This window comes from Mustela erminea, chromosome 9, assembly GCF_009829155.1.
Source record: "Mustela erminea isolate mMusErm1 chromosome 9, mMusErm1.Pri, whole genome shotgun sequence".
In the NCBI taxonomy this organism is placed as follows: Eukaryota; Metazoa; Chordata; class Mammalia; order Carnivora; family Mustelidae; genus Mustela; species Mustela erminea.
In genome coordinates this window covers 58,845,622-58,872,668 of record NC_045622.1, presented here as the reverse complement: position 1 = coordinate 58,872,668, position 27,047 = coordinate 58,845,622, and the positions used below count along the sequence as shown (strand labels likewise).

Genomic DNA, 27,047 nt, shown 5'->3' with positions numbered 1-27,047 from the left:
GGTCCTGAAAACCTTTGATTCCATGAACAGTGAGGCTTGAATACTTTTACTTCTCTATAAATACTCCTGATTTCTCCCAGGATAGAAAAGTAGGGTTGGTGTCAGAGTCTGATGCGTCCTCAGAGATGAAATTAATATAAACAACCTTTAAGCACAGCTGTTGCAAGAGCATATGATTATGATACTGGAAATTGTATAAATGGCTCCCTCCTTCTCTCTCCACCACTCCCCGTCCTTACTTTCAAATGTAACAGTTTTCTCTCCTTGAATGAGCATTTGAGAATCGAAGAATAACTACTTCATCCCAGAGGGATATTGAAACTTCAACTTCATTAGGGACATCCATATAGAACTGTGGTAATTAAGTGCAGAGAGCCCTTCTGTTACAAGGTACTTACGAGTTCTCACTGAACAGGATATTCATAGGGTTATGTACTTAATAAACATTTATTAAGCAACAACAGGATTCAAGTCTCCACACTAACTTCTGTAGAGGCAAAACGATTATCTAGTTCTTCACTACTTTCACTGTGCTTAGTACTGAACATGACTTCTTAATACATTCTTTTTTTTAAACTTATACCTGACAATCCACCTCTTTGCACTTCCTTATGAATTTTATAGACAGCTTATCAATTTCCATCCACTAAGATCTGTATTGGGACTTTCATTGTGAATATATCAAATCCATAGCTCTATTTTGGGAGAATTGAAAGTTTTAGGTTACCAGGTCTTCCAATCTGAGAACACAGACCTCAATTAATTAAGGTCTTTATTTTTTCTCAGTATTGTTTTATGCTTCATAAATAAGAACTATTATATATCTTACATTATATTTATTCCTAGCTATTTGATACTAATTTATGCTAATATGAATAGCACTTATAAATTATCTTTTTCTAAATCTTTGGTTCTGACATATATATGTGTGTGTGTGTCTCTCTCTCTCTCTCTCTATATATATATATGTACATATATATATATAATGACTGCAAGATGCCTTTGGCAAGAACTATTAGCTATCTTTGAGGGAAAAAATAAAAAGTTTATTACTTATAGGACCAGTAAATTACATGGGGCAACATAGCAAGGTGTGGGGGAGAGGTTGGGGGAGGGGAGAGAGCCCACTTCTGCACAGGGGCCCGGAGTTCTTCTCTATTGGACTAGAGTTTCTTGGGCTCACTCTTTATTGGTGATTTCTTAAAATTTAAATTCAATTAATTAACATATTGTGTAGTATTATTTTCAGGGGTAGAATTTAGTGATTCATCAGTTGCATATAACACCTGGTGCTCATTATATCGAGTGCCTTCCTTAATGCCCATCACCCAGTTACCCCATCCCCCACCCACCTCCCTCCAGCAACCCTCAGTTTATTTCATAGAGTTAAGCATCTCTTATAGTTTGTCTCACTCTCTGATTTCATCTTATTTTTTCCCTCCCTTCCCCTATGTTCATCTGTTTTGTTTCTTTAATTTCACATATGAGTGAAATCATATGATAATTTATTGGCAAATTTAAAACTTAAGAGCTGGAATTTAAAGAGAGAGAAGACAAAAAGCACGTGGCACAAATGGCCAGTCAACTAAGGAGCCTCAGAGGGAGTGGGGAGGGAGGGCATTGGTTTAGTTGACCTTGTTCTCTATCTAGTTGTGTGGCTGGCAAAGTGTTTACCTGAAATAGTCATCTTTGAAATGAATGCCTCTTTAAAGTGGAGGCTTAATCAAAGCTTAAGTCAGGTACTTGTATCACAAAAAAGAGAAACCAACTGTCAGGGTTTACACTGCAATTGATTCAGTGCACTGGTTAAGATCCCTGGTATAGTGTTGAGCAGAAGTGATGAAAGTTATGTTATTTTCCCTCTGTTGCTCTCACACGTAACGTGCTCACCATTTCCTTATTAATGTATATTTGCTAGGATTTTTTTTTTTGTAACACTTTTATCAGAGAACATGTTACTTTCTCTCGTTTATTTGATTAAATATTTTACCCAGAATAGATATTGAATTTCATAAAGTTATTTTATGTCCATTGAGACTTGTGATTTTTATGATTCATATGATTTTCCTTCATTATCCTATTAAGGTGATTAATTATATTGATTGATTTTCAAATATCACCCTTACATTTCTGGAACAAACCCAACTTAGACATGTTACTTGACCTGCCCTTATTTATTAGCAGGTTTAATTTGTTAATATTTTGTTCAGGATCTTCACATCTATGTTCATCAGTGAGAGTACTCTGAAATTTTCCTTATTTATAATGTTTTTGTCATGTTTTACAGAAAATAACCTTTCGTGTTTTCATGAAAATAACCTAAGAAAATTTTTTTCCTACTGGAATATTTTGCATATGGTTGGCATGATGTCTTTATTAAATGGCTATCCAGGGGTAGTTTTTATGTATAGTTTTGATAGATAATAATTAAAAGACTGTTCAGATTTTCTTCTTTTCTGTTTTGAAAATACTTGTGAAGAAATATAATTATAGATTATATTTTTAAGCATTTGTAGGGCTACTTGGATCTTCTAGTTATCCCTTTGCCTGTTTTTATAAGCTATGTTTAAGAATGTATATTTTAGGTATGTATTTTGATATTTATTAACTAGAAATTACTCAATACACATCTTTATGATTTTTCAATGTCTTCAGGAGTGTCAAAATATTGCCTTTTTTCATTACTGATGTTGGTTTTATATGCATTGTCTCTTTTACACTTGCCAATCATACCACAGATAATTTCAGGGATCTTCCAAAAAGTCAATTGTCTGAATTTTGGTTCTCAAAAGTAAATATTAAGAGAATTTGGGATGTAAAGTGTAGATACTTTGTCTAGAAAGCATGAAAGCTACCTACTTTGGTCATTTCTTTGAGTCTCAACTTTATCATTGCATCTCCATGTGCATGTAATTAATCTGTTTTCTTTCTCCTTTAGTCTCTCTCATGTCAGTTTCATTCTTAGAACAAGAAATTTAAAGTCTATTTAAATAAATTTAGAGAAATTAAAGAAATTTGAAGAAATTTTAAAAATTGAGTTATAAGGAGGTTAAATATATTTACTGAAACTTTCAGAGCTAATAAGTGGATAGGCCACCATCCTAACACTTGGTCTCTATAGCTGTAATCTTCAATACAGCATAAAGAACATTCCTCAAATGCTACCCATGTAATTACATATGAAAGACTTATTCCTATTCTTATTTTTTTTCTTACCTTTTCAGCTAATTTGAGACTTCTATGGCCATATCTGTTAGTTTTCCATTCTAATATACTCTTCTCTCTTGCCTTGATCACAGTGCCAGAATATATGAAATGCTGAGATATACCAAATTGTAAGAACAAATTTTTACCCTTGAAAACAATCTTTATGGGGACCCAGAAGTATTTTGAGCTTTGACTCAGCTGTCTTAAATGGAATCCATTCTTTAGGGATTAGTTCAAGCAGTCCCCAATGCTATGTTAAGGCCTTGAATTCTTTGATCTCCCAGTGAAATCACTAAAACCCAGGTTGAATGATTCCTCTGTGTTAACATTGGGGTATTTCAGATGACCATCTTTCTCCTTATGAGGACAGAAGACGACAGTAAACTCCAAGTGGAATTTCCTGTCCAGATATCCTCCCTTCCAGCAGGCACAGACCATAGGGTTGCTGGATTATTTTGATATCATCACCATCAAGATGGAAGGTTGTAGAGTCCCAATTCACATATCTGGGATACATTATGGAGTTCGGACTCTCGAAGTGCAGCAGGCCCTGAGAATGGCCAAGCTCATGAATAGCAACAAGGAACAAACTAAATCCTGAAAAGGTACCGACAAATGTGTACATATTAACTATGCATAAAGAAGGGAGGAAAAAAGAACAGAAAAGGAAGATATAACAAATATTAGAGAGCAAGATAAAGGCAAGCAGAGAGAGATGGAATCTAGTGGGAAACAGAATGGTAGAATAGATGGACAGATAAACTGGAAGTGAACGAGAAGCATGGAGAAAATTGAGGCAACAATAAATGGAAACAAAGTCATAACAGAGAAAAGAAAATGTGACAATGTGTTCATGATAGGAGCATCTTTGTTCAGAAATGATCCCAACTGCCCCCACTCAAGTAGGAGACCCAGTTCCTCAACCAAACCTTCCCACATCACCCTGACACTAAGTCCATCACTTTACTCTCTTCACTGCATTCTAAGCCCAGGTGAAGATCATCATTACCAACACCTGTGCTGCCAGAGAGTTCTAGCATTCCTACCAGGTAGGTCTTTACTTCTGTCTGAAGTTGACCAATGTTCTCCTCTGTCGAAGTGGATAACTCCTGAAGCTCAGAATTTGGTGAAAATGCATGACCTAAGACACCAGCTGGTCCATCAAAGGGCCAACAATCTCCATGGGCTGTGGACAATGACAGAAGTTATTGTCACAATGGGGGATCAGGGAAAGGGTGGGAATGAGCCTCGTAAGCCTCAGTGCCTTGGAGTACCATGCAACTGGATAACACGAGAGGTGTGAGAGGGTTAAGGCACCATCTATGCAGAAGAATGGGGTGGCACCAAAAATCTAGCCATGTCTTATCTTCTGTGGTAGAAGAAAAGATGGCAGAGATTGAGTGAAGATTATACGTTAGACACTAAAACTTCCCAAAACGGAAGGAAAATGGGGAAGGAAACTTAGACACAGCAGTGTTGTTTTTTGTTTTTTGGCTTTTTTTAAGGATTTTATTTATTTATTTGACAGACAGAGGTAACAAGCAGGCAGAGAGGCAGGCAGAGAGAGAGGAAGGGAAGCAGACACCCTGGTGAGCAGAGAGCCTGATGTGGGGCTTCATTCCAGGTCCCCGGGATCATGACCTGAGCCGAAGGCAGAGGTTTTAACCCACTGAGCCACCCAGGTGTTCCAACACTGCAGTGTTTTATAAATAGGTTAGTGTTGGATGCCACGGCACGGTTAGAGTCGAGGATCAAACCAGGCCCTGACTTGTGTCTCCTTCAAAGTCCGGACACCTTGACAAGGTTAAGGATGGGAAAGTTGAGTAACATTGAGAAAAGGGTCTGTGCTATGTGTCATGTGATCACCTAGGTGAATTCCCACACACTCTCCCTACAGAAGGGAACAATGTGGTCAGGGTCATGAGTTCTTAGTTGGTCCTTGTTGTTCCTGTACCTCCCATAACCCATTCCCTGGTTGATTGTCTTGCTAAGGGCTTTAGCTGAGACTACCTGGCATCACGAGGTTTGCTTATAGTTAATGTAAACTTGTTATAGAAACTTGTGGTCATCTGACTAGGTACTGATACTCCTCTTATTGTGCCTTATAAATGATTGTAAGATGTGGAATAAAATCAGCACTGTTGGACATACTCCTCAGTGTCCCTCCTGCCCCCATCTCTTTGTCTCTTAATTTCTTTTCACCATCCTCTTACCCTCACGTTTTCCTGGTCGATTTGTTGCACCAGCCGTGACCGGTTAGATTAACTTTGAATAGCATTTCAACAGATTTAAGGGCTACACAACTGCCTTTTGACAGGCAAATATATAGTCACCATCCTGTACTCTGTTCACTACACAGTGCATCTTCTCCCTTAATCTCCTGCTACATTAGACTGAAGATGTCTTCTCTGTGTTATAGATTTATCAATTTCCATTTTTTTTCAAAAGCTGGACTGGTGGACTGGGTTTTTGTTTATGGATTGAAACCATTTGCCCTTTACATGGGACAACATGCCCTCCCTCCAATGTCAGTTTCTTACCTAAGTCCCAGACAGAAACCTTGATGTCTGCATCTTGATTTTTCACTTGGAAAATAAAGGGGATCGCATTGCTCCAGATGGAAAATACATCTTGCTTAATATCTTTCACCGTGGATTGGCTTATATCTCTTGGATAATTGATAATCCTGAAAGAAGAAATATTTAGGTGGAATAGCTCAGAGGTATGGGAATTATCTTATGTGTAAAAAAGAGCAAGTCTACTTTGGGGCAAATCACTTAATATTTGGAGGCCTCATTTTGCTCATCTGTAAATTAAATTTCCAAAGAATTAAACCTGCAAAATATAAATTCCTAAGAATTTAGACATTTGTTAGATTTCTGAGAATTTTATCAAATTCCCCACCTTCTTATGTAAACTAAAGTCTGGAAACCGTAGCCCTACAAAATAATTATGGAATATAAACAATGTGGACTCAGTTGAAAAATGTGCAGCTTTCTATATAGATTAGTATTGCTTGGCTTCAGATGTCTCTAATATGCTTTGGATGCCCCCATAGAGAGAGTAGTCTAGCCAGGGAGCAAAAATACATCAAAATCCTCTGCTATAGACACCCCACCACCAATAACACCACCACAACACATTAAAAAAAAAAAAAATTTAACTAAGTACAAGTCAGTAGAAGTGCCTCCTGGAGGCACCTATCACTACCGGCCTTAACAACAAACATATGTAGGTCAGAGTGTGTGTCTTCTCTTTAGAACTTCCTGAGAAAGCAGAGTCATTAGCCCTATCAGTTACTCCACAGTGGCGCTCGTGTGGCACAGTTAACATCTGCTCATTCTGTAGGTCTGTCTCATTCAGATGAAATGGTGGCAGGCACTGTATCTTTTCCGCCTGGGTGAAGAGTGGTGACTCTTTCTTGGTCTGGAAAATCTGATGGAAATAGTCCTGAGTGAAAGACAAGGAAGGGATAAGTAATAAGAGAGAATAAGGGCAGTCGTGAACCACCAGCAACCTGGGGCAGAGCCTCATTTGAGGTTCTGGGAAGGATGGGGTTTTGGGTATCTGACCTTCCTAAAACTCCTGTTCTCAGTTGAAGGATGAAAATTATCCCTCATTTTCCTGTCACAAGGAGACAATAAAATAAAACTGACCTGGATAGCCTGTTAAATATTCTCCCAAAATAAGGCATCCAGTGTCAGGATGAAGAGGCCCAAGAACAAAGGCCATAAGGTATTAGGTGGCACTTGCCCAGAGAAGTTGGTGTCTTGTCTTTCTGACTGATTGAGGATTGAGGTGTTCTCAGTCAGGACAGAATCTATTACTCCCATGACATAAAATTTGGTCATTTCTGCATACCCAGTTTATTTGCATTTATTCATTCTATTCCATTAAAATAATTTTTTAGAGCTTATTTATGAGCTACTCCCTGTCTCCATTAAATTTCTTACCATCTGATACTGAATTTCAGCTCCTGGGTGTGTGGAGGGGGAAGTGCACCTTATATTATAGTTGGGCTATATCTGTATCTATGTTTGAACTCTAGTACTTTAAGGGCAGTACTTATCCTATCAAAACTAGGCCTACACCACAGTTCTTATGATAGTACTTGATAGAAACTCATGATTCATTTTTACAATTTATATAAAATTACATATTTATGCCTTTATTTTATTGTGGAGTTGGCTGGGCATTCAGAGGCATATGATATAGCATATTTTTCTGGGCTAGGTATGAGCAGGAAATTTTACCCAGTCCCTGAGTATTTACAAAGTACACAATTAACACCAGTTTCAGTTATTTTGGATGCCTAAAAAGTCTGGAACAAATTCACGGTTTCTTGAGGAATTTGAAAGTGTGGAGTGGACAATTTGAGAGGTTTCCCCATCCACAGGAAGGACATATTTATTAAGTTCATTTAAATGATTTCCCCTGATTGCTAACCACCTGCCAGACTCAGAGATGCCAACCCTGAGTGTTCATCCTATGCCCTTCCAGAAGGCTAAGAGTGGGGAAGGGAATCACTGCACTGAATTATTCACTAGGCATCATTAACACAGTACTTTTAGGGGCCCGGAAATGGTTTCATTACTTCTAAAATCAGAAGAAAAAAACCTTTGAGCCTGAAGAAAGTGAAAAACGATTTAATATGTAATATTAATATATTCATTTCTGTGCCATGAGGTAACTCTCTATCTATGGATGTATCACATAGTGGAAGAATAGCCCACAGTAGTCATAATGTGACAACATGGCCTAATTGTCACACCCATCTTAATAAAGTCCAGTCCTTTAAGATCTGTAACAGGGGGCACTGGGAAGGCTAGGCACCAAGGCAGGAAAACAATAACCTTTTTATGGCAGGCTACATGGCAAATGCTCGTTTCTCCCCCTGCCTGAACTCATGTACCTAACATTGATCATGGAGCCTTTATAGCCATGTCGGCTACATCCACTGACTCATGCTTTGAGTTGCCACTTCTTTGCACTGGTTAATGTTGTCATTCTCTTTCCCGAGCCGAAGGCTGAGTGGTCAGCCTGGCAGGGTGATGACCACAGCTATGGGATTTATTTTCCCATTCACTTCACAACTGATGGCCCTCAGGAAACCCAGCCCACTGCCATCAGAGGAAATAGTGGTATATCTCAGGTTATAGGGGACATTATTATTTAAAAATGGAAGGGGAGTTCTATTTTCAACATTTTGAGGAACCTCCATGCTGTATTCCAGAGCGGCTGCACCAGCTTGCATTCCCACCAACAGTGTAGGAGGGTTCCCCTTTCTCCGCATCCTCGCCAGCATCTGTCATTTCCTGACTTGTTGATTTTAGCCATTCTGACTGGTGTGAGGTGATATCTCATTGTGGTTTTGATTTGTATTTCCCTGATGCCGAGTGATATGGAGCACTTTTTCATGTGTCTGTTGGCCATCTGGATGTCTTCTTTGCAGAAATGTCTGTTCATGTCCTCTGCCCATTTCTTGATTGGATTATTTGTTCTTTGGGTGTTGAGTTTGCTAAGTTCTTTATAGATTCTGGACACTAGTCCTTTATCTGATATGTCGTTTGCAAATATCTTCTCCCATTCTGTCAGTTGTCTTTTGATTTTGTTAACTGTTTCCTTTGCTGTGCAAAAGCTTTTGATCTTGATGAAATCCCAATAGTTCATTTTTGCCCTTGCTTCCCTTGCCTTTGGCGTTGTTCCTAGGAAGATGTTGCTGCGGCTGAGGTCGAAGAGGTTGCTGCCTGTGTTCTCCTCAAGGATTTTGATGGATTCCTTTCGCACATTGAGGTCCTTCATCCATTGTGAGTCTATTTTTGTGTGTGGTGTAAGGAAATGGTCCAACTTCATTTTTCTGCATGTGGCTGTCCAATTTTCCCAGCACCATTTATTGAAGAGGCTGTCTTTTTTCCACTGGACAGTCTTTCCTGCTTTGTCGAAGATTAGTTGACTGTAGAGTTGAGGCTCTATTTCTGGGCTCTCTATTCTGTTCCATTGATCTATGTGTCTGTTTTTGTGCCAGTACCATGCTGTCTTGATGATGACAGCTTTGTAATAGAGCTTGAAGTCCGGAATTGTGATGCCACCAACGCTGGCTTTCTTTTTCAATATCCTTTTGGCTATTCGAGGTCTTTTCTGGTTCCATATAGATTTTAGAATTATTTGTTCCATTTCTTTGAAAAAGATGGATGGTACTTTGATAGGAATTGCACTAAATGTGTAGATTGCTTTAGGTAGCATAGACATTTTCACAATATTTATTCTTCCAATCCAGGAGCATGGAACATTTTTCCATTTCTCTGTGTCTTCCTCAATTTCTTTCATGAGGACTTTATAGTTTTCTGAGTATAGATTCTGTGCCTCTTTGGTTAGGTTTATTCCTAGGTATCTTATCGTTTTGGGTGCAATTGTAAATGGGATTGACTTCTTCATTTCTCTTTCTTCTGTCTTGTTGTTGTTGTAGAGAAATGGAACTGATTTCTGTGCATTGATTTTATATCCTGACACTTTACTGAATTCCTGTATAAGTTCTAGCAGTTTTGGAGTGGAGTCTTTTGGGTTTTCCACATGTAGTATCATATCATCTGTGAAGAGTGATAATTTGACTTCTTCTTTGCCTTTGCCTTCTTTGCCTTTTGGATGCCTTTAATTTCCTTTTGTTGTCTGATTGCTGAGGCTAGGACCTCTAGTACTATGTTGAATAGCAGTGGTGATAATGGACATCCCTGCCGTGTTCCTGACCTTAGCGGAAAAGCTTTCAGTTTTTCTCCATTGAGAATGATATTTGCAGTGGGTTTTTCATAGATGGCTTTGATGATATTGAGGTATGTGCCCTCTATCCCTACACTTTGAAGAGTTTTGATCAGGAAGGGATACTGTACTTTGTCAAATGCTTTTTCAGCATCTATTGAGAGTATCATATGGTTCTTGTTCTTTCTTTTATTGATGTGTTGTATCACATTGACTGATTTGCGGATGTTGAACCAACCTTGCAGCCCTGGAATAAATCCCACTTGGTCGTGGTGAATAACCCTTTTAATGTACTGTTGTATCCTATTGGCTAGTATTTTGTTGAGTATTTTCGCATCTGTGTTCATCAAGGATATTGGTCTATAGTTCTCTTTTTTGATGGGATCCTTGTCTGGTTTTGGGATCAAGGTGATGCTGGCCTCATAAAATGAGTTTGGAAATTTTCCTTCCATTTCTATTTTTTGGAACAGTTTCAGGAGAATAGGAATTAGTTCTTCTTTAAATGTTTGGTAGAATTCCCCCGGGAAGCCATCTGGCCCTGGGCTTTTGTTTGTTTGGTGATTTTTAATGACTGTTTCAATCTCCTTACTGGTTATGGGTCTGTTCAGGCTTTCTATTTCTTCATGGTTCAGTTGTGGTAGTTTATATGTTTCTAGGAATGCATCCATTTCTTCCAGATTGTCAAATTTGTTGGTGTAGAGTTGCTCATAGTATGTTCTTATAATAGTTTGTATTTCTTTGGTGTTAGTTGTGATCTCTCCTCTTTCATTCATGATTTTATTTATTTGGGTCCTTTCTCTTTTCTTTTTGATAAGTTGGGCCAGGGGTTTATCAATTTTATTAATTCTTTCAAAGAAACAGCTCCTAGTTTCGTTGATTTGTTCTATTGTTTTTTTGGTTTCTATTTCATTGATTTCTGCTCTGATCTTTATGATTTCTCTTCTCCTGCTGGGCTTAGGGTTTCTTTCTTGTTCTTTCTCCAGCTCCTTTAGGTGTAGGGTTAGGTTGTGTACCTGAGACCTTTCTTGAGAAAGGCTTGTACCGCTATATATTGTCCTCTCAGGACTGCCTTTGTTGTGTCCCACAGATTTTGAACCATTGTATTTTCATTATCATTTGTTTCCATGATTTTTTTCAATTCTTCTTTAATTTCCCGGTTGACCCATTCATTCTTTAGAAGGATGCTGTTTAGTCTCCATGCATTTGGGTTCTTTCCAAACTTCCTTTTGTGGTTGAGTTCTAGCTTCAGAGCATTGTGGTCTGAAAATATACAGGGAATGATCCCAATCTTTTGATACCGGTTGAGTCCTGATTTAGGATCGAGGATGTGATCTATTCTGGAGAATGTTCCATGTGCACTAGAGAAGAATGTGTATTCTGTTGCTTTGGAATGAAAAGTTCTGAATATATCTGTGATGTCCATCTGGTCCAGTGTGTCGTTTAAGGCCTTTATTTCCTTGCTGACCTTTTGCTTGGATGATCTGTCCATTTCAGTGAGGGGAGTGTTAAAGTCCCCTACTATTATTGTATTGTTGTTGATGTGTTTCTTTGATTTTGTTATTAATTGGTTTATATAGTTGGCTGCTCCCACGTTGGGGGCATAGATATTTAAAATTGTTAGATCTTCTTGTTGGACAGACCCTTTGAGTATGATATAGTGTCCTTCCTCATCTCTTATTATAGTCTTTGGCTTAAAATCTAATTGATCTGATATAAGGATTGCCACTCCTGCTTTCGTCTGATGTCCATTAGCACGGTAAATTCTTTTCCACCCCCTCACTTTAAATCTGGAGGTGTCTTCGGGCTTAAAATGAGTTTCTTGGAGGCAACATATAGATGGGTTTTGTTTTTTTATCCATTCTGATACCCTGTGTCTTTTGACAGGGGCATTTAGCCCATTAACATTCAGGGTAACTATTGAGAGATATGAATTTAGTACCATTGTATTGCCTGTAAGGTGACTGTTACTGTATATGGTCTCTGTTCCTTTCTGATCTACCACTTGTAGGATCTCTCTTTGCTTAGAGGACCCCTTTCAAGATTTCCTGTAGAGCTGATTTGGTGTTTGCAAATTCTTTCAGGTTTTGCTTGTCCTGGAAGCTTTTAATCTCTCCTTCTATTTTCAATGATAGCCTAGCTGGATATAGTATTCTTGGCTCCATGTTTTTCTCGTTTAGTGCTCTGAAAATATCATGCCAGCTCTTTCTGGCCTGCCAGGTCTCTGTGGATAAGTCAGCTGCCAATCTAATATTTTTACCATTGTATGTTACAGACTTCTTTTCCCGGGCTGCTTTCAGAATTTTCTCTTTGTTACTGAGACTTGTAAATTTTACTATTAGGTGACGGGGTGTGGGCCTATTCTTATTGATTTTGAGGGGCGTTCTCTGAACCTCCTGGATTTTGATGCTCGTTCCCTTTGCCATATTGGGGAAATTCTCCCCAATAATTCTCTCCAGTATACCTTCTGTTCCCCGCTCTCTTTCTTCTTCTTCTGGAATCCCAATTATTCTAATGTTGTTTCGTCTTATGGTGTCACTTATCTCTCGAATTCTCCCCTCGTGGTCCAGTAGCTGTTTGTCCCTCTTTTGCTCAGCTTCTTTATTCTCTGTCATTTGGTCTTCTATATCACTAGTTCTTTCTTCTGCCTCATTTATCCTAGCAGTGAGAGCCTCCATTTTTTATTGCACCTCATTAATAGCTTTTTTGATTTCAACTTGGTTAGATTTTAGTTCTTTAATTTCTCCAGAAAGGGCTTTTATATCTCCCGAGAGGGTTTCTCTAATATCTTCCATGCCTTTTTCGAGCCCGGCTAGAACCTTGAGAATTGTCATTCTGAACTCTAGATCTGACATATTACCAATGTCTGTATTGATTAGGTCCCTAGCATTTGGTACTGCTTCTTGTTCTTTTTTTTTGTGGTGAATTTTTCCGTCTTGTCATTTTATCCAGAGAAGAGTATATGAAGGAGCAAATAAAATACTAAAAGGGTGGCAACAACCCCAGGAAAATATGCTTTAACCAAATCAGAAGAGATCCCAAATCGTGAGGGGGGAGAAAGGGAATAAAAAGAGGTTCAAAAAGGGAGAAATAAAAGAAAAAGAAAAAAAGAAAAAAAAGAATTAAAAAAAAGAAAACGAGTAAAGAACATATAAAAAAGAATATATATATATATATATATGTATATATATATATATATTATATATATTAGATAAACTAGTTAAAAAACGTTAAAAAAGAAAAGGGTAAAAGTTAAAAAAAAAAATTTACCATAAGGCGAGAAAAAAAACAAAAAATGAAAAAGAAAAAAAAAATTAAATTAACTGCAAGACTAAAAAAAAATTACAGGGAGAAAGCCATGAGTTCCGTGCTTTGCTTTCTCCTCCTCTGGAATTCTGCTGCTCTCCTTGGTATTGAAACCGCACTCCTTAGTAGGTGAACGTGGTCTCGGCTGGATTTCTTGTTGATCTTCTGGGGGCTAAACTAGTTAACATTCTTAGAGAAGGAAGTTATAACCTAAAGATATGCGTAAATAAATAATGAATAATCCAACAGAAGAATTAATAAGATTGGAAGTATTTGTGGTAAACTTGGAGAAGAAAATATTCTAAATCTGGAAAAGGCAAGGTGGAGTTAAGATTGCATATAGACCAGAGGTGTGTATTGTTAGGCAAGTATAGTATAAAGACAGTTTATTTCCTTTTTTTTTTTTAGATTTTATTTATTTATTTGACAGACGGAGATCACAAGCAGACAGAGAATCAGGCAGAGAGAGAGGAGGAAGCAGGCTCCATGCTGAGCAGAGAGCCCGATGCGGGGCTCAATCCCAGGACACTGGGATCATGACCTGAGACAAAGGCAGAGGCTTTAACCCACTGAGCCAGCCAGGTACCCTAAGACAGTTTATTTCTTTTTTTTTTAATATAAAAACATATAATGTATTTTTATTCCCAGGGGTACAGATCTGTGAATCACCAGGTTTATATACTTCATAGCACTCACCATAGCACATACCCTCCCCAATGTCCATAACCCCACCCCCTTTCCCAAACCCCTCCCCCAAGCAACCCTCAGTTTGTTTTGTGAGATTAAGAGTCACTTATGGTTTGTCTCCCTTCTGATCCCATCTTGTTTCATTTATTCTTTTCCTACCCCTCAAACCTCCCATGTTGCATCTCTACTTCCTCATATCAGGGAGATCATATGATAGTTTTCTTTCCCCGATTGACTTATTTCACTAAGCATGATACCCTTTAGTTCCATCCATGTAGTCACAAATGGCATGATTTCATTTCTTTTGATGGCTGCATAGTATTCCATTCTTCTTTATCCATTTATCTGTTGATGGACATCTAGGTTCTTTCTATAGTTTGGCTATTGAGGACATTGCTGCTATAAAAATTCTGGTGCACGTGCCCCTTCAGATCAATACATTTGTGTCTTTAGGGTAAATATCCAGTATTGTGATTGCTGGGTCATAGGGTAGTTGAGGACCTTCTATGCTGTTTTCCAGAGTGGTTGCACAAGCTTGCATTCCCACCAACAGTGTAGGAAGGTTCTCCTTTCTCCGCATACTCGCCGGCATCTGTCATTTACTGACTTGTTAATTTTAGCCATTCTGACTGATGTGAGATGATATCTCATTGTGGTTTTGATTTGTATTTCCCTGATGCTGAGTGATGTGGAGCACTTTTTCATGTGTCTGTTGGCCATATGGATGTCTTCCTTACAGAAATGTCTGTTCATGTCCTCTGCCCATTTCTTGATTGGATCATTTGTTCTTTGGGTGTTAAGTTTGCTAAGTTCTTTATAGATTTTGGACACTAGTCCTTTATCTGATATGTCGTTTACAAATATCTTCTCCCATTCTGTCAGCTGTCTTTTGGTTTGGTTAACTGTTTTCTTTGTTGTGCAAAAGCTTTTGATCTTGATAAAATGCCAATAGTTCATTTTTGCCCTTGTTTCCCATGCTTTTGGTGAGGTTCCTAGGAAGATGTTGCTGCGGCTGAGGTCAAAGAGGTTGCTGCCTGTGTTCTCCTCAAGGATTTTGATGGATTCCTTTCGCACATTGAGGTCCTTCATCCATTGTGAGTCTATTTTTGTGTGTGGTGTAAGGAAATAGTCCAATTTCATTTTTCTGCATGTGGCTGTCCAATTTTCCCAGCACCATTTATTGAAGAGGCTGTCTTTTTTCCACTGGACAGTCTTTCCTGCTTTGTCGAAGATTAGTTGACTGTAGAGTTGAGGCTCTATTTCTGGGCTCTCTATTCTGTTCCATTGATCTATGTGTCTGTTTTTGTGCCAGTACCATGCTGTCTTGATGATGACAGCTTTGTAATAGAGCTTGAAATCTGGAACTGTGATGCCACCAACGTTGGCTTTCTTTTTCAATATTCTTTTGGCTATTCGAGGTCTTTTCTGGTTCCATATAGATTTTAGAATTATTTGTTCCATTTCTTTGAAAAAAAGTGGGTGGGATTTTGATAGGGAATGCTTTAAATGTGTAGATTGCTTAAGGTAGCATAGACATTTTCACAATATTTATTCTTCCAATCCAGGAGCATGGAACATTTTTCCATTTCTTTGTGTCTTCCTCAATTTCTTTCATGAGTACTTTATAGTTTTCTGAGTATAGATTCTTAGCCTCTTTGGTTAGGTTTATTCTTATATATCTTATAGTTTTGGGTGCAATTGTAAATGGGATTGACTTCTTAATTTCTCTTTCTTCTGTGTTGCTGTACATGTAGAGAAATGCAACTGATTTCTGTGTATTGATTTTATATCCTGACACTTTACTAAATTCCTGTACGAGTTTTAGCAGTTTTGGAGTGGAGTCTTTTGGGTTTTCCACATGTACATCTGCAAAGAGTGATAGTTTGACTTCTTCTTTGCCGATTTGGATGCCTTTAATTTCTTTTTGTTGTCTGATTGCTGAGACTAGGGTTTCTAATACTATGTTGAATAGCAGTGGTGATAATGGACATCCCTGCCATGTTCCTGACCTTAGCAGAAAAGCTTTCAGTTTTTCTCCATTGAGAATGATATTTGCGGTGGGTTTTTCATAGATGGCTTTGATAATATTTAGATATGTCCCCTCTATCCCTACACTTTGAAGAGTTTTGATCAGGAAGGGGTGTGGTACTTTGTCAAATGCTTTTTCAGCATCTATGGAGAGTATCATATGGTTCTTGTTCTTTCTTTTAATAATGTGTTGTATCACAATGATTGATTTGTGGATGTTAAACCAACTTTGAAGCCCTGGAATAAATTCCATTTGGTTGTGGTGAACAATCCTTTTAATGTACTGTTGAATCCTATTGGCTAGTGTTTTGGTGAGAATTTTTGCATCTGTGTTCATCAGGGATATTGGTCTGTAATTCTCTTTTTTGATGGGATCCTTGTCTGGTTTCGGGATCAAGGTGATGCTGGCCTCATAAAATGAGTTTGGAAGTTTTCTTTCTGTTTCTATTTTTTGGAACAGTTTCAGGAGAATAGGAATTAATTCTTCTTTAAAAGTTTGGTAGAATTCCCCTGGGAAGCCGTCTGGCCCTGGACTTTTGTTTGTTTGGAAATTTTTGATGACTATTTCAATCTCCTTACTGGTTATGGGTCTGTTCACGCTTTCTTCCTGGTTCAGTTGTGGTCATTTATATGCCTCTAGGAATGCATCCATTTCTTCCAGATTGTCAAATTTGTTGGCATAGAGTTCTCATAGTATGTTCTTATAATTGTTTGTATTTCTTTGGTGTTGGTTGTGATCTCTCCTCTTTCATTCATGATTTTATTTATTTGGGTCCTTTTTCTTTTCTTTTTGATAAGTCTGGTCAGGTGTTTATCAATCTTATTAATTCTTTCAAAGAACCAGCTCCTAGTTTTGTTGATTTGTTCTATAGGTTTTTGTTTGTTTTGTTTCTATTTCATTGATTTCTGCTCTGATCTTTACTATTTCTCTTCTCCTTCTGGTTTTAGGCTTTCTTTCTTGTTCAATCTCCAGCTCCTTTAGGTGTAGGGTTAGGTTGTGTATTTGAAACCTTTCTTGTTTCTTGAGAAATGCTTTTACCGCTATATATTTTCCTCACAGGATTGCCTTTGCTGTGTCCCACAGATTTTTGCTCTGTAGCCAGCAGTCACCAAATAGGACTACTGGGTGATCAGGGCAAACTGGGCTCCTAAAATCCCAGGCCATTTAGTATTGAGAGGATAATCTAGGTCATGTAGCACTGACATATACTATATTGATTTTTTAGTTAACCTCATAAATAAAAGCAAAAATTTTAATTTTGAAGAGAAATAACAGAAGCTCTAGGTTCTTGGAATCCATTGAGGGATGTTACCCTACACCACACCTTCCTTAGCATCTACCTCATACCTCAATAAAGTATTTCATTGTTTCCTATTTATCTGTGCCTCAAGTGTCAGTAACTCGAGAGCCATAAGTCCTATGGTTCTAGGACTTTTCTGGTAGCATCCAATGAAACCACACCCAATTTTATCAATTATAATTGGCCGGTTGTTTCCTTGCTTCTGAGGTGGCTGACAGATTAAGTTTTCCTGAATATTTACTGCTTTCGAGTCTGCCCCAGCTAGTTCACTGGGTTAAAGAAGATATTCTTTTTATTATTACTACCATGTCTAGGAAATGGGTTCAGTTCTGTTTGACTCACCCCAGGTACTGCTCCAGTCAGACCATGTCACCTGAGCACTCACACTTCCTTTCATTCAACTAGAGTGCTTAGCTAGAAAATGGAACTGGATTTAAAATAGAGCAGATCTATGGTTACCTGGTTGGCTCTGGCAGTTGAGTGGCAGAGTATTGGTTTCAGCTCAAGTCAGGATCTCAGGGTCGAGAGATTGAGCCCCACACTGGGCTCTGCACTCAGTGGGAAGTCTTCTTTAGATGCTCTCCCTCTCCTTCTTCCTCTGCCCCTTCAGCCTTTCTCTCTCTTGTTTGATCTTCACTGGGAATATGCACATTAGGCAACTTAGATTTTTTGCTGTCCTGTTCAAGTCCATGAATTATCAAGAAAGTGCTGTGGATATTGGTTTCTTGAACTGGTCGTAGGCTGGATGAGCTCAGAGCGCAGCCAAAGACCAGGGAGATGGGAGTGATTGGGTGCTTTTCTCTGAGGGTGCACTGAGGAGTGGGGCCCTGAGCTCTCGGCTCCTCCGGGCCGGAGATTGGGAGGTTGCCATTTTCATTAACCAAGACAGTTTATTTCTTATGGCCTCTTTCAAATTTGTAAAATATGACTTTGTTCACTGAAACTCACAGTGATATAGGCCTTAATCTTCATTTCCAAGATGAATAAACAAAGGTTTACGAAGTAATACAAACCTTTCCATAGAAATGGTAAATTCCACAAGAGTTATATCTCTATCTGGTTAACTCTAAAGCAAATTCTGTTAAATGGGCATGATGTGTATCTTTACTGGCAGATATCCATCATTATACCATCAACACATCCTTGTACTTTCAACCAGAATAAAGTCACAAACCTTGGGGCCTACGCTCAGGGGAGTCACAATGTTAGAAATAATGCCTAACTGTGAAAAGTCACTAGGAGTTTTCCAAAATGCATGGCAACACTGAAAAAAGAAGCACAACATTTTTGAACCTCTTATGTCTCCCTGGTTGCTCTGAAATACCTCTTTTTTTAACCCATCCCACTCATCAATCCCTGAAGTGCTCCTGCACACACTCCTTGTCAGTTCTTCATCCCTAGTTTCTTCCTTACTTTCCTGCCCTTCAGAAGTGGCCAGTTGGAGGTTGGCTTCTCCATCTAAGTTAGATGTCTCCAGGAAGTAAGAAGTCGGGTCCTCCCTGAACCATGAAACAACATGATCAGAGTCCCCCATAAAGGGCAGTTATTCAGTTACTCTGAATTGTTCTTCAAATTCTGGCACAGAATTGTTAATAAATGAAATCCCCATATGTTTCCAGGTCTGTAAACTACTCTGTAGACTCATTAAGGATAGACAGGGACTTTTCCAATTTGCACTGATAGATAGATGTACAGTGGTCTTTGGAACTGAGAAGGAACTCATTACTTATTAGATGAATAAATGTGCTCAGCGATAGAATATCATAGCTACTAATGAGACTAAGTTGTTTGTATCTATTTTTCTAGTGGCAAATGGGAGCACATAACTCAAGTTTCTCAACTTAGGGCAGATAAAAATTATAATAATTTATTATTATTTATATTTGCCAAGTGTGTACTATCTTGTTTTATTGACGAAACCATTTGTGAAGTAGGAGTTTTATTACTTTCCTCTTAGAGTTAATGAAATGAGGTCTTCACATCATTTGGCCATCATTTGACAGCCATAATGCTCAAAAGTGATACATCAAGGTTATTAAAAAAAAAAGAGTGTCTTGCTCTGATGGCAGAACAGTTCATCACTGAAGTGGATTGCCAATTTCATAGCTTTCTCACTTGTGGTGCTACACATCTCTACGAGATTTTCTGGTGATCTGGGGTACACCACGCAGTGTGGTAGGGTGGACTCAGATCAGTAGGCACCTGTAAGACTGATCCTGTACTCAAGTAAATGAGTGCTGGGTGCTGAGGCCTTGCTTACCTAAGAGAGTAAATGAGTGTCCTATTAACAATTCTGCCACAGTTTGAATTACAGCAGTGTTTCTCAAAATGTGATGTAAATATGAATCATTTGAGGATGCTTATAAAGAGATAGATTCTGATTCACTAATCTTAGATGATCCCAATGTATTTAAAGTTCATATTTAAATCCAGTTAGGTAACATACAGTGTTATATTAGTTTCAGGTGTACAGTATAGTGATTCAACAATTCAATGCAACAGCCAGTGCTCATCACAAGTGCCTTCCTTAACCCCCATCACCTGTTTCATTCACCACCCCTCCACCTGTCCTCTGGTAGCTGTCAGTTTGTTCTCTATAGTTAAGTGTCTGTTTCTTGATTTGTCTCTCTCTTTCTCCCTTTGCTCATTTGTTGCATTTCTTAAATTCCACATATGAGTGATATCATATGGAGTTTGCCCTTCTTTGACTGACTAATTTCACTTAGGATTATACTCTCTAGCCCCATCCATATTGTTGCAAGAGGCAAGACTTCTTTTTTTATGGCTGAATAATAGTCATATATATCTATATCCATATCTACATTTATATCTCTCTATCAATATAATGGTCATATATAGTATACCTTTATATATACATATATAAAATACATCTCCTTCATCCATTCATCAATTGATGAAGTCCCAATATTTTTCATTTCTAACAAGCTCTTAGGTAATGCCAATGCTGCTTATCTAAGGATCATACTTTCTGAGTAGTTAGAAGGCAAGAGGTTTTGAAAATATAGAGAGTATAGAGGCTGTGAATTCAATCAGAAATCTTTGAGAATGAATATTAGATTTTACATTTTATTTTAAAAATGAGAAGCTAAGAGAAACAGGAACCCATTTCTCCTCCCCTCCCTACCCATATTTTCACTCTCTTCATCATTCCAATTTTTTAGACTGGGGCTAAAATTCTGGCTTATTCTCAAAACCTTTAGCAGACTATGGATTGTTTCCCAGCTCCTTCTGGGTAAACTATCTGTGTGGCAAGAAAAAAAACATTTTCAAGATATAGGAATGCATGACCTCCATTTCTATGATTAAGGTAATGAGGTGGTGGAGGGTAGAGCATTTTCCCAAGCTGGGAAATTGTTGTCTTTGTTATGACACTGGCAACTCTCCTGGGAAAGAATGACTCAGTATCTCATTCATCTGGAGGTAGAAGAAATGTTTCCAGAACAAAACTAGACTTTGGCCTTAGACTGAGAAAAGAATTACTGATAGAGAACATAGGGGACAATCAGAGGTGGGAACAAGGGAATTGTACAGGCTGTGAAGACTCATCAGTATCCCTATGGCAGTACAGAGCAACAAAAATGTTTATTATCATGTTTAATTATTTAATAGTTATCACTGTATATTTTCTCTCCCATTTCTGTCCAAAGAATACCATGTCATTTGTGATGCAAATGTTATTGAGATACAGAGCCTTCCTTAAATTAGTTTCCCATCTCATAGGATGTTTTGTTAATTAAAAATATAATTGTGAAGCAGTGCTCAGCCTTGTAATAAATATACACAAGTTAAACTAGGGACTAACTGGAATGAGATGTTGACCTGGGTTATAACCTGGTTTGGTAAGAGGAAATAAACAGAGGTATAACCTAACTGTTGTATTTAAAATGTATTGTAGGAATAAAATAAAATATAAAATAGAATAAAATAAAATAAACAAGATAAAATAATTAAATTACATTAAAATAATAAAGTAAAATAAATAAAATAAAATAAAATGAATAAAAGAAAATATAAAAAGTATTAAAGGAACTCAGGGGGAAAATCCTGGAACTTTATGTCAGTCCTTTTGGTTGGAGTATAGGTTTATACTGAGCAAATATCTTCATGGATATAAATATGTAGAGCAAGTGGGAAACAGACTATTCAGGGCTTTAAAAATCATATAAAATAATTTATATTATTTACATTTTATAAATGTACATTTATATTATGTGTTTATTCAAATAAGTATTGTGGGTTCCCCAATAATGGGTCCGTGATTAAAGGAGAAAGACTGATACAAAGCGAAAGTCAAGCAAAGCTTTATTTCATGCCAAGCATCAAGAATCAAACCAACCATTTGGGGCCACACCTCTTACAGAGAGGGCGACCTATCTCTGCTTCACAGACTATCTTTTAAGGGCAAAGGCCATGTGGTTGGACCTAGCCACACTCAGGTGGCCAATGAAATTGTAACACACAGAGAAAGCTGCACAATCATATTACGTCACACATAAGTGACCAATTGAATTACAACTTACCCTAGTAAATATTTGAACCAGCCTATCACCTTGGTCAGAATTGGAACCCAAAAGGTGCCCTAAGGGGTGGGGCCATACTCCTTAGTAACTAGGGAGACAGTACACACTCCCCTACTTATCAGATGTCTCCACCTGGCCTGACCCACCCTTATATTTGCTCTTTGTTACTTGGGACTGGTTTCCGGGACTTGTTTTTAAGTAAGTTCCCTGGGGAAAGGGGGCAGGGACAGTTTAAGGGTTAAACAACAAAATGGCAGTTCAACTGGAGTGCTGCTCTGGCTGAATAGGCCCTTACACAATAGGCCCTTATAATAATCAAAAAATAACCACAATAATAAGAGCAGCCAACTTATACTAATTGTTAAATGTCACAAGCTATTTATATGAATTAGATCATTTAACCCTATTTTATGGATTAGGGAATTAAAACTCAGAGAGTTAAACAATTTTCCCAGATTTGGAGAGCTTTAAGTGCCAAAACCTGCAATTTTTACCTATAAATATATACACACATACGTTTGTGCATGCACATATACATCCATATACACAAACACACATATCTTTGTGTTATAAAAATTGTACATGCTTCACCAAACAGACTGACCACAGACCCTGAGACAGCTCAGTGATATGGCTCCAACCCTGTTCATCCATGGTTTCAGGCACTCCTGGCTGGCTGGGGATCTAGTAGGAATTATGCCTGTCCACAACCCTAGTAAAAGGGCCATGAACCATAAACATGACTGGACTCAGAAGCAGTTTTATAACCTGGCTCTAGCCCCACTCAACCAAAGTCCCAGAGGCAGTCCTAACTGTCCAGGGACCTGGCAGAAAACCTTTACCTACCAAAACCAGTCTATAAAGACCAGAGGAGGTGACAGCTTCTTAAAATACACAGACACTAATGTAAGGCTACATGAATCATGAAGAATCAAGCAAACATGACACCAGCATAGGAAACCAGTAAAGCACTAGTAGCTAACCATAAAGAAATGAAGATCCATGAACTGCTTGAAAAAGAATTAAAAATAATTATCTTAAAGAAACTCAATTAGGTATAAAAGAAAGCAGACAAACAAAATCAGTAAAATAATACAAGAACAAAAAGAAATTCACTAAATAAATAGAAGCCATAAGAAAAGAATCAAAGAGAAATCCTGTGGCTGAAGAATACAATTACTGAGCTGAAAATTCAATAAAGAGCTTCAACAGCAGACTGTTTCTGACTCTGACAATCGAAGACTTTGAGACCATTGATGTAAGGTATTATATTTGCACTGCTCACAATCTCCAAGGGGAGATCACCGTTGTTACCACTGTTGAGTCTTCCTGACTTGGCAAATGAAGTACGAAGAATTGATGGAAAGTTCATTTGTGCCCATAACCCGCTTCAGGGTTCTTTTGACTAATGCTTTGCCAGAGGCTGATGTCAAGTGCCAGACCCCATCCCCTGCCCTGTGAGTCAGACCCAGACATCCAAACTAAAAGGAAGTCATCCGGTTTAATAATAGAAGTGTTAACTCCTCTGACAGAGAGCATGTATTTTGATTGCTTACCTATCTTCATGCATTTCTACTTTTTATAATAAAAAAGCATTGATATTAAAAAAAAAAAACTCAAAGAGAACTCAAAGAGAAGTTATTTGAAATTATGCAATTAGAGGAACAAAAAGAAAAAGAAAAGTATGAAAATAGTGAAAAAGTCCTGAAAGAGTTATACACCACCACAAAGAAGCAATATAGATACTATAAAAGTCCTAGGAGAGAAAGGGGCAGAAAGCTTTTTTAGATATAATGGCTGAACTTCTCAAATCTAAAAAAGTTACTGACATTCAGATTCATGAATCCCAAAGAACCATAATTACACTAAACCCAAAGAAGTTTACACTGAGATACGTTAATTATTGTTGGGGTCGGTGGTTCCCGGAATGCAGGAGGAACAATAGAAATGACCACCGGGGCCACCATCTTCCAGTCCCCTTCCCACCCCTTTCCTTAACCCTAGACTCTCCTGCCAAAAGGGTATACTTCCAGGTCACGTCTCCATAGGTAACCTGATACCTATGCAAGAAACAGGAGTATCAGGAGCCCTCACCCCATACCTTCTGATCACCAAATATGGATGTGAGCCCATGCTCTGCCTTGGCCTGATAAAAGATCCCCGCCAACTCCCTCTCAGGGCGACTTCCCCCACTCCTCTTTCCAGAGTTGAGGAATCTCATCTGAGGGTGCCCACCTCCTCCCGGTGCGACTTTCCTGGCTCCCCTTCTCCTGAGCCCTGAAACTTCGCCTGAGAGTGCCTTTAATAAATCTTGCCTTGCACCCACCTTGCCTGGTGTTAGGTTTACCTCACCTGTGAAACTTTATAATTATCAAAAGTCAAACACAAAGAGAAAATTTTAAAACAGCAGGAAAAAATGAATTATTATTATTTTTTTGAATTATTATTATACAAGACAGCCCCTATAAGATTATCAGCAGATTTCTCACCTTACAGACTAGGAGAGAGTAGGAGCTTATATTCTAAGTACTGAGAGAGACAAGAAAAAACTTCAAGCTAGAATGCTTTGTCCAGAAAATCTGTCCATTAAGAATGAAAGAGAGATAAAGACTTTCCCAGGGGCGCCTGGGTGGCTCAGTGGGTTAAAGCCTCTGCCTTCGGCTCAGGTCATGATCCCAGGGTCCTGGGATCGAGCTCCGCATTGGGCTCGCTGCTCAGCAGGGAGCCTGCTTCCTCCTCTCTCTCTGCTTGCCTCTCTGCCTACCTGTGATCTCTGTCTGTCAAATAAATAAAATCTTTAAAAATAAAAAAAAAGACTTTCCCAAACAAGAACTAAGAGTTTGTCACCACTAAATCTGCCTTATAAGAATTGTTTCAAGTTGTTAAAGGTTGAAGAACTTCAAGTTGAAGAACAAGTTTTCCAAGTTGAAGTTCAAGTAGAAGTGAAGAACTTCTAGAATATATGTGAGGTTTGGTGGGGTGAGGTCTGGAGCCAATGACCAAGAAAGAATTCTTGAGACATCTTTGGTGCAAAATGGTGGTTTATTAAAGCATGGGGACAGGACCCCTGGGCAGGAAGAGCTGCTGCCCCTGGTTGTGAGGAAGGGCAGGTTATGTTACATGGGGTGGGGGAAGTAAGGAAAAGGGAAGTTTCAATAGAACTTTCATATGCTAAAGAGGACCTAAAAAGATACTGGATACCAGAGGCCTAGCTACCAGAGGCCTTGCTCTGGGGTCAAGGTTGTTTTTCCCTTTTAGCAAGCCATTACCATTAAGATACTTGGGACATTCTTAAAAAATGCCACATTTGTCCCACCCAGGAGTGGTGGGGGTGAGGGGGAGATTGTGAGGTGTCTGTCTTTTGCTTTGTCCTCAGCCATGCTTCTGCTCCCTCATCAGGAGGACTTCAAAGAGTTCCTCAATTTGAAGAAGGGGACATTAAACAAGTAAAAAAGTTAAGTAAAATACTTCAGTAATCTTACATATAAAAAAACTCACTGCTGAAGATAAATATGAAGAGAAACAGAATACGGTAATGGTAGTGTATAAATCACTTTAAACACCAGAATACAAATTTAAGGACAAAAATAGTAAGAATAACTAATTCCACATTAGTTCTATTTCATTCTTTCCCCACAGGCTTTTAACCTCCTAGTGATGAGGGAGTAGGAGGCTGGCTGAAGACCAAGCAAAAGCTGGCGCCTTGCACCCCCTCTCCACCCACTCCCCTCCATAATATGTGTAGCATTCCTCAGGCACCCCTGAATGCCATAAAATGATAAATAGTTAACTTGCAGAGATCACAATCCTGCAGGACAGGAATCTCCCTTGCTCTACAGATGTCCTAGAGATCTACAAACAGGGAGGTTACCTTATCAATAGCACAAATTTCCAGAGGCAAGTAACTCTCAGTTCCTCAAGCCCTAATGTCTCCCTCCCCATCATAAATGAAACTGGAAGAGGCTGAGGTAGAAGGGAATGTAAATGATAGCAGGATCATAACACCCCACCAAGAATCTCCCAACTATCTTCATGTTAATGCCTGACCTAAAGATGACATTGATCAGGCTATAAGGGCAAGGCCTCCCCCAGGCACCTTGTAGGCCCTCTTTAACATATGAAAACTCCCCTTGAAACCTCCCTTCTCCTCACCTTCCCTCAACTGCAAGGTATACAACATGCCTACCCTTACAACCCGGGGCAGCAGCTCTTCCTGCCCATCGTTCCTGTCCCATGCTTTAATAAACCTCCATTTTGCACCAAAGATGTCTCAAGAATTCTTTCTTGGTCATTGGCTCCAGACCTCAGCCCACCGAACCTCACCTAGGTTCTAGAACTTCATCACTAGCACTCTCCAAATAAACTCTGCCCCCAAATATTTACCTCAGTGTTTGATTCAGAGGACCCAGCCTACAACACTGTCACCAACAAAGACAAGTACCTGTTACCTAAGGGGGAAAACTATTTGCATACACATCACAATAGATGACTATATTCTTTAATATAAAAGGCACTCCCACAAACTAATATAATTTTTTTAAAGAGCATACTTGACTGGCTTCTAAGAACAAACAAAAATGCCAATATCATTTCTCTTACAAGGTACAAATTGCATTTATCTGCAGTAGCAAAACTGAATATGAAAACCCAATTATAGACACAAATATAAGGACATTGGGAAACAAAATATGACACTCTTCCCAAAGAGGAGTCTGTATGTCTCCAACATATAGACTCTGTAATTGCAGGTGATAGAGGAATCAATTTTGCTTGATGCAATGGGAGAGGTCTCGTAGGGCAAGTCTCCTAGGGCATTAAACATAAATGGCTAATTCATATGCATAATGGGAATTCAGCTGAACACTGCTTGAATTAATTCATTTAAGGACTTTTATTCCTTCTCGGTAGTTTCCTGAGTTCTCTCCCTAGAGGCCTTTGTTATGCTAAAAGGGCAGCCAGGTAGAAGGATTAGAATCAGATAGTCCTGAATAACCTTGTGCCTAACAACCAGGACTGGGGTGGCTTCATCCTGCATTCATTTCCTTTTTAACCTTTAAGTATAAATGCAGTGGCCAACACCTTGGTAAGTACCTAAAAACCCTCCTGATCTTATCAATCAATAACATTAAGATACATACCATTTTCCCCTGGCAAGCTATCATGATTTTCCTGTTTAATGCCTGCTTCAGTTTTAGAATATGCTTAGCATCCGAAGCTGTCCCAAGGA

The 27,047-nt window shown here is 38.6% G+C and overlaps 1 protein-coding gene across 1 annotated transcript; it reads right to left on the bottom strand.

The window, feature by feature from the left end:
* Positions 1-3,565: 3,565 nt before the first annotated feature.
* LOC116599762 (matrix metalloproteinase-26-like) lies at positions 3,566-18,813 on the bottom strand. The gene is given in 6 exon segments (XM_032359738.1): positions 3,566-3,804; positions 4,269-4,325; positions 4,328-4,393; positions 5,748-5,893; positions 7,921-8,060; positions 18,604-18,813. Coding segments are annotated over 6 exon segments (858 nt in total).
* Between the last annotated feature and the right edge of the window lie 8,234 nt (positions 18,814-27,047).